Source organism: Saccostrea cucullata, unplaced genomic scaffold, assembly GCF_032062105.1.
Source record: "Saccostrea cucullata isolate Sc308-1 unplaced genomic scaffold, CSIRO_AGI_Scuc_v1 ctg971, whole genome shotgun sequence".
In the NCBI taxonomy this organism is placed as follows: domain Eukaryota; kingdom Metazoa; phylum Mollusca; class Bivalvia; order Ostreida; family Ostreidae; genus Saccostrea; species Saccostrea cuccullata.
Window position 1 is genome coordinate 181435 of NW_026926953.1, and position 14723 is coordinate 196157.

A 14723-nucleotide genomic window follows, 5' to 3' on the forward strand; every position below is an offset into this window, starting at 1 on the left:
CTTTCTGTGTTTAAAAATTGCTACGGCGCTAGCTCACCTATCTTTTTAAAAAGATAAACTTGTATTCTATTATGACATACATTAATTTTTTTATCATATTAAAAATTAAAGTGTGAAATATTGCACAGAAAATGTAAGGCAATAGAATTTTTTTCAAGTGTACAACCTGCATTTTTTTTTATTTCTTTTTAATTTTTCATTTGAATTCCTTTTTGCATAAAGAAATTAATATGCATTTCGTGGTCGATTTGATGCTTTGCATCAATTCAACTTGTTAAATACTGTGCATGTACTCTATGGGTCCATCGTTTCATACCCGTCTGAGAGAGGAACGAATGACAACTCCGCAGGAAATATTTGGTATGCATGTGGTAAATCCGAATTGCACGTAGTACGATTTAATGGATTTGGCTGGTAGTTCAAAAGCGAACCAGTTTATTTTTATACGAGCGGATTGAATTGATTGACTTCGCTTTTGTCGTTTTAAGTGTTAAGTTACAGCTTTACATCGGGAAAAGACTCAAAACCTGGAACAACCAGACATCAATCTTCTTAAGGAGGTCAATCAATAGGATTTATTATTTTACTGTAAGTCTTTTCGTAAACATTTTATCTATAACCGTACAAATTCGGTCGTAATGAATCATATTGAATGGGTACAATTACTTACTTGAACAGTTGATTCATCTTCAGAAATTGTATCTTTACTTGTTTATATTTTATGAGAGATTAATAATTGAGACAATGAGGATGGAGGACTGTCAGTTTGGAAGTGATAACAATACCTAATAATTTTGAATTTCTGCAGAAAGCAGATGGAATTCAGTTCTATTCTTTCTACTTTCTACAAGAGCAGTGTCATTCAATGTTTTGATTAGCTGGCTGCTGCAGACCTGTAGCTCCCTGCTTGAGAAAATTCGGACAGATAAAGCAGAGACCTACAGATCCAAGCATTGTAAAAACCTTTGGCTTTGATTTACGCTGACGATTTTTGTCGCTCAGTTTGGATATTTTTTTTTCTTGTATTTTATACTCTCCGCAGTTTTAGAAATGGCATTTAATAATTTATCATACATTTAACTTCAATTCCTGATAACTTACTTACCTTTTAACTCTAACAAATGGCTGTTTATGGTTACAGACACAGGGATCACTTTGGGCTGCGCCTTTGCGCCATTGGCGCTCAATATTTGTAAATGGCGCACTAAAAAATTAGAAAGGGGTCAGTCTGGCGCATGTCTTACAGATATGGCGCTATAAGATGCAAAATTGTGGGTCGAAACTCTTATATTGGTGCATTTTAGGTAGGGCTGTCACGGGTACCCGAAATGACCCGGAACCGCGGAACAATTAATTCGGGTCGGGTACGGTTCCGTTTTTCTGGAATTCGGTTCGGTTCCGATTTGTATAATAGAGTAGATTTTACTATAAAATGGCGTCAAAAACGAGAGTTTTGTTAGTAAATTGTCATTAAAAGGCAGGGTTTCAGATAGGCGTCGGCCATTTGCCAATAAAAGTTTACCTGCCATGTTGGCCTATAAGTTTGACACTGAACAGACACAATGGCCGATTATCTTCTGTATGTAAAGGCCATTCGTATAATTTTTCCTCCATTCAGATCCGATTGTTTTTCTCTACTTTCTGCAACTGCCGATTCAATCAGCCAATGACATTTTGGTATAAATAGATCTTGACAAAATACTCTATAATTTTATTTCCAAACCCAACTGCAAGGAGCATAAAGTAGTGATGAATGTTTAAAACATCGAAGGAATCCTTGCCATGTTGTTATTTTTACCGCCATGATTGAACATGTTGTCGGACTAATAGCAGGAAACGGACAATGTTGCAAGGTTTTACTAAGGGAAAAAAATAGTCTAGGTAATCTTTAAACGTAATTATACATTGAATATCATCAGAGATACAAGTCTAATTTTTGGATTACTAATTTTAAAAATTGTAATCCCAAGAAATAAATACATTTACATGTAATGAAAGGTGGGACTAATATAAGTTAAATACCCATTGAATGGAATTAAAAAAAACAATTACCATTCTGTTTCAATATATTAATTTTGTTTAAAAGAAACAAAATAATATTTCCACCTTATTAAAAGGAAAATTAATATACAAGTTTGAATATTTTATGCAATAAAATGATTATTTTGTAAGTCTGACAGAAATCTGAGTTAGTTTAACTTTTCTATTGGCCTATAATTTTAGGAAGTTTAGGACAGAATGGCCTATAACTTTTCTGGTAAATATGCTAGATGTCCTGTAGTTACTTATTTCAATCTGAAACCCTGAAAGGTGATTTAAAAATAATTTGGTACAGTTGTTGTCTAGTCAGGAGGCTACTTTAAACTAGTTATAATGTTGCAATTTCTAAGATTAAATGAGAAATATTCTTTTTATTGTTGAAAATAATACAAATCATGAGCTTTTCTTCCATTACCTACCCGACCCGAGAAAACCGAAACCGAACCTCAAAAATTCAGAACCGACCCGACCCGAAAAATTTTGGAACCGTGACAGCCCTAATTTTAGGACCGTTTTCAAGCTGACCGATTGTATTCATGACGTATCTGAGCATACTGTTACTCGTTCAATCAGACTCTTTGTAGCTGCATATGTTCTTTACACCAGCAGAGCGTCTGATTGATCAAGACTAAAATCGGAATTGTACATGGAATATTTCCTTCGTTTAGATTACGCTATTAGATTTTTTTTTACCGAATACTGAGTCAATTATATTTATTAAAATTATATGTAATGATTTGAATAATAAACACTTGAAAGTAATACTCCACTATGTAATATGTTCTAATATTTCTTAAAACTTTGATTATTTATTTCGAAACAAAACAAGTACAAGTTACTCATTGTGTATCCAGACACTTGCCCGAAATGCCTCCAAAGCGAAGATTGGTATTGGGCCAACTGACCCAAAACAACGAAAGCTTTCGTTTGTTTTACAAATAAAACGACGGAAACTTTTTCATTCCCAGACTCGGCAGAGGTCTCTGATTAAGTAGAACAGTCCAAGACGTTGACTCCTGATGTCAACGGCAACGATGACGATGTTCGTCATTTCCAGTCCAAGTGGCTAACTTTGCACCCGTGGTTGGAATTTGATCAGATGGGACTAAAATGTTTTCCAAACAAATAAAAAGTTTCTCATTTAAGTTTTTTGCTCCGAGTTCTTTGCATACAAAACGAGTCCCTACCATTTGAACCAAATTTAATCTGCAACTGCCCCAGGTCTATTCAGTAGAGAAATGTGCATATAAGTTTGCATCCTTTATAGTTTAGCTCTTCAACAACTTTCGAGAACTAAATCAATTAAATCAAAGGGGCGAGGAATTAACTTAGGTATTCTGTTTATCAATTTTTAGCTCTACTGGTCAGAGACCAGAAGAGCTTATGCGATAGTAATGCGTCCGTCGTCCGTCTGTCTGTCTGTCTGTCCGTCTGTCTGTCTGTAAACAATTTTTCAAAATGCTACTCCTCCTACAGTTTTGGACCAATTTCAATATAACTTGGCACACAAGTAGACTACACTAAGGTACATAATTCTGTGTATCGGTTTTTGATTTCGATGAACTGTGTTGCCGTGGTTACTAAAAATAGAAATTTCTGTGAAATTCTTTCAAAATGCTACTCCTCCTACAGTTTTAGTCTGATTTCAATATAACTTGGCACACAAGTAGACTACACTAAGATACATAATTCTGTGTATCAGTTTTTGATTTCGATGAACGGTGTTGCCGTGGTTACTAAAAATAGAAATTTCTGTGAAATTCTTTCAAAATGCTACTCCTCCTACAGTTTTAGTCTGATTACAATATAACTTGGCACACAAGTAGACTACACTAAGATACACAATCTTTGTATCGGTTTTTGATTTCGATGAACAGTGTTGCCGTGGTTACTAAAAATAGAAATTTCTGTGAAATTCTTTCAAAATGCTACTCCTTCTACAGTTTTAGTCTGATTTCAATATAACTTGGCACACAAGTAGACTACACTAAGATACATAATTCTGTGTATCAGTTTTTGATTTCGATGAACGGTGTTGCCGTGGTTACTAAAAATAGAAATTTCTGTGAAATTCTTTCAAAATGCTACTCCTTCTACAGTTTTAGTCTGATTTCAATATAACTTGGCACACAAGTAGACTACACTAAGATACATAATTCTGTATATTGGTTTTTGATTTCGATGAACGGTGTTGCCGTGGTTACTAAAAATAGAAATTTCTGTGAAATTCTTTCAAAATGCTACTCCTCCTACAGTTTTAGTCTGATTTCAATATAACTTGGCACACAAGTAGATTACACTAAGATACACAATTCTATGTATCGGTTTTTGATTTCGATGAACGGTGTTGCCGTGGTTACTAAAAATAGAAATTTCTGTGAAATTCTTTCAAAATGCTACTCCTTCTACAGTTTTAGTCTGATTTCAATATAACTTGGCACACAAGTAGACTACAGTAAGATACATAATTCTGTGTAGCGGTTTTTGATTTCGATGAACGGTGTTGCCGTGGTTACTAATAATAGAAATTTCTGTGAAATTCTTTCAAAATGCTACTCCAAATACAATTTTAGTCTGATTATAATATAAATGTTGCATGCAAGTAGACTGCACTAAGAACATAAAGAGACTTAATCAAGGATAATTATTCTATTTATCTGTTGAAAAGTTTCAATTTCCAACTGCTTAAGTACTTTTCTCTTCCTTTGCTATAAGTACAAACCAGTAGAGCTTCAGTCTCGACAGAGACTTCTGGTTTAAATACTCTATTGTATGAACTCAAGTCTAAAACAATTCTCCAATATGACATTTTTCAGTACAGAGATGAAATTTAAAGGAAAAAACTTTCTTTTATATTTATAATATTATTCATTTTATTTTAAAAAACTGAAATTGGTTGTGTCAGAAATGGTATTTAAAAACCCTCATAGACCCAACAAATTTACTTGAAATTCATCACAAAATAGCATGAAACATCAATTTTTCCCGGGGGGCTTTGCCCCCCTGGACCCCCTACCGGGGCGTTGCCCCTGGACCCCAATGGGGGCCTAACGCGGCCCCCATACCCCCGGCGGATGACCCATGGATTTTAATGTTGATGGGCCAATGGCCCATCAACATTAAAATCCAGAGTGATCCCTAAGACATCGAAATGTAACTCTTTTAAACTGACATTACAAAACTATTTACAGAACTGTTTCGTACTGTTAAAAGGTAAAAGAAGTATCAAATTCAAGAGTTTAATATATGATTAATTATAGGACACCACTCTAAAAGCCAGAGAAAGCTTAAACTACATGAAATGAATACCTAAAGTAGCAACCAAAATTCGTCTGTGTAAATTGAAGGTTTTTTTAATGCTATGTAGCTCTCTGCTTTATCTGTCCGAATTTTCTCAAGCAGAGAGATACATTTATGCAGCTACGTTTTGATAATCATTGCTTGAAAGCAATGAAATTTAAGTTGAATGAGAAGGTTTCACTTGTATGCTGTAATACTAATAGCGCTTTTGTTTCACAGGTGTATGTTATTCCACATTTGTTTTGTGGGACTTATATTGTAAATACAATGTATTTACAAACTGAATTTGAATCTTGTTCCAGGTGGAAGAGATTGATAAATTTTATATGGATTAAAGAACATTAATCGGAAGAGTTGGAAAAATATGGGCTGAATTTTAGAAGAATTGTGATGCTAAGAACTTTAAAGGAAAAATTGGATTTAGAAAATCTGAAATATGACAAATGACATTGAACAAACAGGTCAAAGCATTTTGAATGTGTTTGGCCTTAAAAGTACTCTCAATGACTTTGGAGGTAAGAACAAAAATGTTTTAAATGTTTGTATCCCAGTGTTGACTCACTATTTTAACTTATGTATGGATTGGATGGCAAGTATTTTACTTTAGTTATTAACGCTGAAATATAAACAGAGTTTTAATTTTAACCATTCAAAAAAATCTTATTTTGATGTAGAAATACTTTTCTTACATAAATCAGTGTGGTTTGTAATTTTTTGTTTGTTTTGTGCATATTTGGTTCTTTTTTTGGGTTGTGAGGAGGTATGAAGGGATGCATAAAATATTGTTTGAATCATTGTGTCATATTGGTTTATATGTAGGATATTTTTCTCCAACAGAAATTTTCTATAACATCTTCCTGTGGGCTTTGTTCTCCTGCGTGCTGGTCCATGTGATTGCTGCAGCCATTGCATTCTGTCGTCTTCGACAACACAAGATAGGCCGGTGGATGCCCGTTCTGATCATTGTAATGGGGTTTTTATCCCCCCTGACTGGAGGGGCCTTATCGAGTAAGTCATCTTTAGTCTGGTAAAACTTTAAAAAAATTCCAGTCTTTTACAGGTTGCTGGAAACTGCTTTATTGATGTACAGGGAAAATAAAAGTTGTTGATAAAGCTGTACTTGCAATACACAGCAGCATTTTTTCAATGATTCAGACTTTACCTTGGTTTTGTATACAAGCATTCAACATCTAATCCTAGGCTTCTTATAAATGATTTTACAGTGTTGTACATTTTGTTTTAATGAATACTTGTACAGGTGCTGCCATAGCTGGATTTTATCGAGGATCTGATTTTCCTCTGGAGCCAGAATTTGCCATGTGTTGGGGAGTTGGACAAACTGTTGTGCTGGTTCTTGTTTCATTTACCAGAATATTACCCTCCATTTAGACATTCCATCTGGGTATATTCTATATTACATGTTCCAAGAATACCATTGCCCTATATCTAGTCCACATAACCTCCATATTGCCAGTTAAGTCTAATGTATTGCAAAATAATGTATCTAGGGATATCCTTTCCATTTGTCCAGGCATAGTTGGTTGTCATAATAGATTTATATATTTGACTAAGTAATAAACCTTTCATAAATAATGGTTTTTAAATAGAATTGTTAAAGTGCTTAAGTTGTATTATTTAAAGCAACTGTGATGATTTATGCGCAATTTACCTATTTGTTTTTTAATAAAACTTTTATGAATATGACTGCATCATGTACATAAAATGAGTTATTTTTATTGTGATTTATTACATGTATACGTGATTTGTAGACCTGTACATTTCTCTGTATTTAAGGATAGGTTGCATATTTCTTAGAATATAAAGTTGTATCAATGCTGTTTTATTAGTGGATTTATAATTTACAACCTGTGGCACTGTGCAATATTTTTTATTATCAAATGGTAAATGTACACAGCGAAAGAACTGCTAACCTTGACACAGGGTATGTTTACAAATAATAAGCTGTGGTTTTAAGAAGTACTTTCATTAATAGAAATACCAGTTATGTGCTAAAAATATTCCTTTCTTTTAAATCTGGGATGAATGTACATATTTAATTTCTGGAACATGATCACAGAGAGAGAGAGAGAGAGAGAGAGAGAGGCACATTAGCTAATATTATTGTTTGCATCTATTGACTATCTCCATGTTGCTATTGCAGTCTAATAGACCAAGATATTTAATTGTCATAGGAAAATGTTTTTTTCCCTCCTTTGGCACCCTTCGTATCAATTTTGAATATTCATCAAATGGCTTATTTTTAAATGACACGCCTTTCCACAAATTATTTACGTACTTAATATAAAGACACTTTAACAACGAAATTAATTCCACTGATTCATATTTAATTGTATCTACACACAGTGAACAATGGGTATAAAAGGAAGACGGATTCCTTTTGTTTCGCTGTGGTGCTACATGTAATGGACAAAACACTGTTGAACTAACACACAACACGCCTTCAAGATAACAAAACTTTTACACAAGACGCCGTCGCACTATCACACAACGCACACACAGCTAACGTGCTTTGTGTTAGTGCGACGGCGTGTTAGCGTGACGGCATGTTGTGTGTTGCGCGACGGTGTGTTTTGTAAAGTTGTGTTAGCATGACTGCGTGTTGTGCAAAGTTGCAATAGCATGACGGCGTGTTGTGTGTTGCCCGACGGTGTGTTGTGTTAGCATGACTGCGTGTTGTGCAAAGTTGCAATAGCATGACGGCGTGTTGTAAACTTGTAAGCGTGGCGGTATGTTGTAAACAACACGCTAGCACATGGTCATTTCGCGCTAGCTCATTGTTCCTTACACCCTTTCACACCTTTGCAAATGGTCTTGTCGGGACAACATCCACCGCCTCCCCATTTATGCGTAATTAACCGAAACAGGTGTAAATATGGAATATTTATTTATGTTCCCCTTTTAACTTTATTTACTTGTTTCATCGTCCAAATGAAGGGAAAATGTAAGTTTCTATAAGACAAACTATTAAAACAAAATTTCCTGTAAATGTCCTTTTCTTTCTTAAGGACAAGTGATAAACAATTGAAATGGTTATAGATTTCTGTAAAACAGCTTGAACAGGTTTTATAAATGCTAAAACACTTATTTATCCCGAAATTTTCCTTCCAATCCAACCTTATTTTTTCACTATTCTCTAAAAATCCTCTAATATTCTTTATCTATAATATTCATTTAAAGTTCAACTGATGTGGATCTCTCCACCCAGGCCAGTTCCCAAAAATAATCAACGTACATATTTTTACCATGGAAAGCATTTTTTAAAATTCTTTAAACAAGAAAATACAAGAATTAATTATAAAACCAAACTATCGCCCCCTCCTTTTTTTGTTGGCCGACGGACAGAATCGATGTGGAAGTGCAGCACCCTCTTGATATTCGATTTCATTACATCTTAGCCATCACACGTTTAATATGTTTTTATTTGTGTTCTTCAGGTTAACATTATGTTCATTTGATAAGTTGTGCACTTGGACTAAAAGTTGACTTTTGAATTTCTTGAACTATGATCAGTTAAAAAACTATCTTACGTAGCTCGTTGTTTATTGTTGAAGTGTGTCGACTTTAAAATAATATTGACCTGACTTGGTAACGAATTAATGTACAATTTATATTAGGTTGTTATCTTGTTATATATTGAACTGTTGTATCGTATTTTATAGAAATCCTCGACAAACTGTTACACTTCCGTGTATATATGCAAACACTCCATCCGGCAGTTGTTAAAAATGTATATTGATATACACAAAACCTTGTTACACAATATCGATACAAGTTCTTTCATGTGATAAATTCAATTTACTGATATTACATCCAATTATCACCTCTTCCTGATGAAGTGACCGTTTGAACAAATTTATTTCCAATACATTGTAATAAAGATGGCTGATCGATGCGCGGCCAAGAGTTACCGAACCTGACGATCGACCACCGCTTCATCGATTGGTTGCTGATCCGAGGCATTCCTATTCACTCAGCTTCAGTAGCAGGAAGCAACACGTAAGTACACTGCACTCCTTCTATCCCTTTAAATCGAAATTTCGTTAGTTTTACGTTGGTAACTTACTAACTAGAATTAATTAAATGTTCTTTCGATAGGGAAATGGTGTATGATGAAGAATCCGTGTAAATTAATAAAATACAGTAGCAGCAAAGTCAGTTTGATAGATACTCATAGATCTATGCCATTAGGCTGTGTAAATGTAGATGATGTTTTCTTTTATCACACTCTTCTTAAATTCGTCCTAAGTCATCCCACATCCCAAAAAAGATTCTCTCTCAGTGATAATTTACTGAAAATGTTAAGGTTTTTATGTAAAATAATAATTTTGTAACCCCATACCAGAAAATGTTAAGAATTTTCAATGAATAAAACTAGTATATGTACTAATAAAGTATTAACGGTGTATGAGATATATTGGTGTTGTGGGGTAAGAGAATGAAACTGTCAATGACTTCGATCTAAACACAAAACTTAAAAAAAAAAGATCTTTTTTGACTCGACCAAAGCGGGAGATAAGTAATCCAAACAGGAAACATTAATCAGACTTACAGGGAAATATTTTTCTATGATAATCTTCCGTATTTTTTTTTTCAGTGTATAATATTGTTTAATATTAAAATAGTATTTCCTTATGTAACCCCCGCCATGTGCTCAAAATAGTGTTCGATAAATGTATTGCAAGAAAGGGGCGTTGATATGCCGATCTCTTTCAGGTATATTATATTTCTTCATAAGATTAACACATAATATAGTAGTTAGATTATTATTCTGAATTACTATAATTATTTAATTTATTTTTGGAAAATTACGAAATCATTTATATTAGAATGGACTTTAGGAGAAAAGGGGATAGTAACTGAAACAAGATGGCGATTGGAATATCGATCGTGTTCAAACAGTTCCCGTTGTATTTATATACCTTGGTGTATTTGACCGTATGTCGGTACTTTCAGGCGTGTATTGTTATCAATAGAAATCAGATAATTACATCATGGATTATCGATAAGTAAGACCCGGACAGGTCAAAGGGTCATGCCCTTAGCGCCCCGCTGCGGTTATCGCCAGCATCAGTTACATCATCAATTGCTGCCGTTTACTCTCAAACAGACACTGCGGGAATTAATGTGTTAAAAGTACAGCGCACGTCTTCAGGAACATGTGTTTATACTTTTGGTAGATAAATGAAGTAATTAATGCCTTGCTTTATGTATGGCAGGTGATTTTCCAAACTTAAGTTTTGAAGTCCTTAAGAGTTAACCGATATTGAAAGAATAATCCATAATAAAAGATATATCTATTATGTAATGAGCTGAAGTCACACGTAGGCCTGGTTCTGCATTTATTACTTGTATGAATGTAGGTTATGTTTTGTTTTCATACTGCTCTGCTACAAAATAGATCGATAGAAATATTTTTATCTCCACATCATACTGAAAAAAAAGTTTCATGGAAAAGTTAAACATAATTGTACCTGGAATTTTAACTCTTTTAGTTAAAATATCCGTACACCTTTGTAGTATAGCAGATAGGTTTAAATCTCTTGCTTTGTGTATATCTGTATATCTTATATCCTGTATGTTTATATGTGCAGATTTCCGCATCTAAATAAAGCTTCAAAAACGCACGTGCATTCCTGCCCGCACATCCACTGAAGCAGCAAGCTATCTTTCTTACATAGGAGAGTCTTGTTTATAAAGGTAAGAACATTAGTTAAATTTTTGCATCATAAAATGTTCTGTATATTGCGATTTTATAAAATGTAATAATTTAAAGTATGACTTTCTGAATATTATATTATACAATAACATTATTGTATATTAGTGAGTTATAGCTAAGCTGTTTGCCGGTTTCAGGAAATGTTTCATCGTCTGCAGGGATATGATGGATGCGCGTCAATGTGTTATCTTTGTACGAATGCAAACACCTTGTTATTCGTCAGTAGTTCGGCGAAAAAAAATTACACGAAGCAAAATTTATCTTTTTAGTTTAGTAAAAATATTTTAATTTATTACTTTTATCACATGATATATTGCTATGAGTTTTAATAGTAATACATAAGAAACGTGAGCAATGGTGAGCAAATAATATCAGCATTGCCCGGAAAAGAATTGTATTTAGACAGAAAAGCTAGGCTTTTGATTTTGAAAATAATCATTGAACATAAAATAGACCATTTAATTGTTACAAGCTATTGCGTTAAAGGCAAGATGTACATTGGTTTTCATAAAAAATTGAGACAGGAAAACATAAAGTAAAGAGAAAACCATGGAAAAGAGATATCCTTGAGCTTTCGTAAAATGTAATTACTGTAAATAGATTTAAAAATTTGAAAATATTTTTTGTTTCACATCTTACAGTTCAATGGCTATAGGCCTAATGCATGTAAACATAACATCATATTCCATTCTCGATTTTCTTTTACAAGCAATGCGAAACAGATTTATTGGGAGGAAAGTATGTATAAATTATAAATTAATGTAGTACGCATTGGACGGAATATTGGACATACATGTACATGTATTTTAATTTTTTTCTATTAAAATTCAGCGAAAATTTTAGTCAAGTCTTTCTCTTTCTATCAGACGTCCTTTCCCTGACGGTAGCTATATGTCAAGGTATTCAAGATTATCTCCATCTCATTAGACGAGATATAGTATTTTTACGAATTTAAAAAAAGGAAAGAAAATGCGAAAAGAAACGAGAACCTCTATAAACTGAAGTTTTAAAATAAAATTAAAATAAAAATTTCTGTGAAATCTAATTTTTTTTTTTAAATGTAAGTGAATACTCAGTAAACATGGTTCAACTGCGTGAAATGACAAATTTCTTACGAAAAATCTTTGATATACATGTATGAATAACACCAGCATACAGGAAGAGAATTTAGGGATATATAATTTATATTCAGAATTAAAAGACCGTGAAAATCCCGTATCGCGATGGAAAAATTCGAAACGACTACAATAAATATTGTGTCAAGGAAATTCTTTTCCATACCTGAATGCTTTCTGTAGCAGCATTCCGTCGTAAATGTTTCGCTTTCGCATTTAGCTAGGGTTACAGGGTCGTCAAACTTTAAAATGAGTTTACTACATTTTTCCATGAGGTCCGGAGGTTTCGAAATAACCGTGTCTTTGACTTAGAAGTAATACATCTTCTTTCCCTCAAACTTACAAACAATCTTCGAATTCGCTGTGATTTTTAAAGTATAGTAAACATACATGTGATTGTGTGTTTAAGAATCAGAAATTTTGGGTACAAATTCTTACAACTGGGATCAATATATCTTATTCAAAAATAACAAGTGCAAGGGTCTCTTGGAATAACAACCCCTTTTGTTTGAAAAAAATCCAACTTAATTGCGAATATTTCTCGCACGCGAATAAAAGTTGGTTTACAGTATAAAAACTTGATCACTGAAACAATCACAAAGTACATGACAAATTGCCTCAATTTTATCACGTAAAATTTGAATTTAAAAGGAGAAGTAAATGAAAAATTTACAACATGATAACTAGTGTTGTAAATTTTACATCATGATAATTTGAATTAAAGAAACATTTGACTATCATTAACTTCTATTTTTAGGTTATGGAATTGAAACAACTCGAGAATCAAACCCTGCCTTCTATAACCTGCTGCTCAGAAGGGCGGAAATGGTGGGCAAATTTCGAGTTTTATCCGGAAGTGGTAGCCGAACGGAAAACCGTTTTCCGAGGCTACATGTACAGTGAGGTCAATTTCTTCAGCCAAACCGATTGCGTCGTCAAGATCGACGACCCCAGCGTTACAGAGGCGGATCTCGTCAAGTACGTGGAGGGCGTTACGGAAGTTCACAAACTGGCCAAATTATTTAATTCAAACCTGGAAGGTAAAAGAATTATAGTCCTGCTACCATTTGCTGCAGTGATGGACAAGGTTGCGCCGTTTTATAACCGGATGTTCCGCCTGCTGCAAAGGAACTACAATAGGGTTATATCAAGTGACGACTGTGTTCTCCTTGAAGAACGGGTTCAAGGTCAATACCTTTCTTTTACTGACCCGGAAGGAAAATCAACCAACAGGTGCCCAAAGGTCATTCAACAGTTTGCGCATTTCTGTTTCCATGAAACCAAAGGTCAGCTTGTGGTAACAAACCTTCAAGGTTTTGAGAAAGACAATAATATTGTACTCACTTCTCCGGTAATTCATTCCGTCGACGGTAAATACGGATCGCGCGATAAAGGAATACAGGGCATTGCAGCTTTCTTCGATAGATTCCATGCATGCTGTGAAGGTTGCAAAAAGTATCTTTCATGCAAGGACGTTGTCTACCCAAGTGCCCCACCACTTACATGCAGTGAAAAGTTACTCGACGAGAAATGCAATCTGCCAAATTTGGACTCTCCGATTTCAACAGTTCCTTCTTTTTCAGCAGGTGCTCTGAAGTCGGAACTTCCGAGCTATTCAGCAAGTGAAGCATCGAATGTCAGAAGGGGCCAACCCCCTCCATACGATGCCACGTTCTACACAACACCCCCTTTCAGTCAAACACCGCATTTTTTCAATTCAAATAACATGTACAAGAACAATAGAATTCAAATTGTATGACAATCATAAACCAAAACTGCTGGAAGTGTTTGATCTCGGACATACAATCATATTTTAAGGGCAATCATAAAACACACATCTCAACAAATTTACCATATTTTTTAAAAATCTTTTTTTTTTCTTGATCTGAGTTGTAGACCCATATGAATTTGCCACATGCACATGAATCACAATGCAAGCTTATAAATGTCTCTTTGCCAAGTCTACTTATATATTTGAATGTGTTCTCTTTACATTTTATAAATTAGAGTTCATTTGACTTAAAAGTGAGTTGTAGGCATCGTATTTTACGTACCATATATAGTACATGTACATGCAATATTATTTTGCCATGGAGTTTAGATATTTGCTTTATATCATGTTGTTGTTTTAATATATAGATTTATTTATATGTACATTGAATCTGAATTGTTAAAATCTCTAGTGAGTGTTTTCTTTGTGTTCTTCTGTATTATCTGTACTTTGTTATTATACTTTTGTGCATGATAAAATATCTTATTTGTTCTTGTCAATCAAATTAATATATTGTTTACAGGGGAGGTGCAATTTTTCAATTTTAGATATAAACTTTCTTGGTATTTTAATTGTCTTATTAAACGTGTACAACTTTTAATTTGTGATAAATCTATGATAGAGAGTTTATGCATACCTGTTGTTTATAAATATTTATTTTATGCTCTGCAGAATGAATAAAAATTTCCATTGAATTGCTAGTTCTGTTTTCTTTTTATTAAGGTTTAGAAGGAAAACAACTCATTGGTCGAGGTGGGGG

At 33.9% G+C, this 14723-nt stretch overlaps 2 protein-coding genes across 2 annotated transcripts; both read left to right on the top strand.

Moving 5' to 3' along the window:
• Window positions 1–479: 479 nt before the first annotated feature.
• LOC134273027 (transmembrane protein 170B-like) lies at window positions 480–7664 on the top strand. Its single transcript, XM_062755195.1, has 4 exons — window positions 480–588; window positions 5643–5855; window positions 6178–6348; window positions 6599–7664. The coding sequence occupies exons 2-4, from the start codon at window positions 5777–5779 to the stop codon at window positions 6727–6729; spliced, it is 381 nt and encodes a 126-aa protein (XP_062611179.1). The 5' UTR covers window positions 480–588; window positions 5643–5776; the 3' UTR covers window positions 6730–7664.
• Window positions 7665–11017: 3353 nt separating this feature from the next.
• Window positions 11018–14658, top strand: LOC134273035 (uncharacterized). The gene is made up of 2 exons (XM_062755203.1): window positions 11018–11058; window positions 12950–14658. Exon 2 carries the CDS (start codon window positions 12953–12955, stop codon window positions 13949–13951), a length of 999 nt encoding a protein of 332 aa, XP_062611187.1. The 5' UTR covers window positions 11018–11058; window positions 12950–12952; the 3' UTR covers window positions 13952–14658.
• Window positions 14659–14723: the final 65 nt, after the last annotated feature.

Bases quoted from the DNA above. Each gene is read 5' to 3' on its own strand.
- LOC134273027 (XM_062755195.1), top strand. From the start codon at position 5,777: ATGACAAATGACATTGAACAAACAGGTCAAAGCATTTTGAATGTGTTT. The intron at 5,856-6,177 runs GTAAGAACAAAA...TTTCTCCAACAG, and splicing joins TACTCTCAATGACTTTGGAG to AAATTTTCTATAACATCTTC. The intron at 6,349-6,598 runs GTAAGTCATCTT...ATACTTGTACAG, and splicing joins GACTGGAGGGGCCTTATCGA to GTGCTGCCATAGCTGGATTT.
- LOC134273035 (XM_062755203.1), top strand. From the start codon at position 12,953: ATGGAATTGAAACAACTCGAGAATCAAACCCTGCCTTCTATAACCTGC.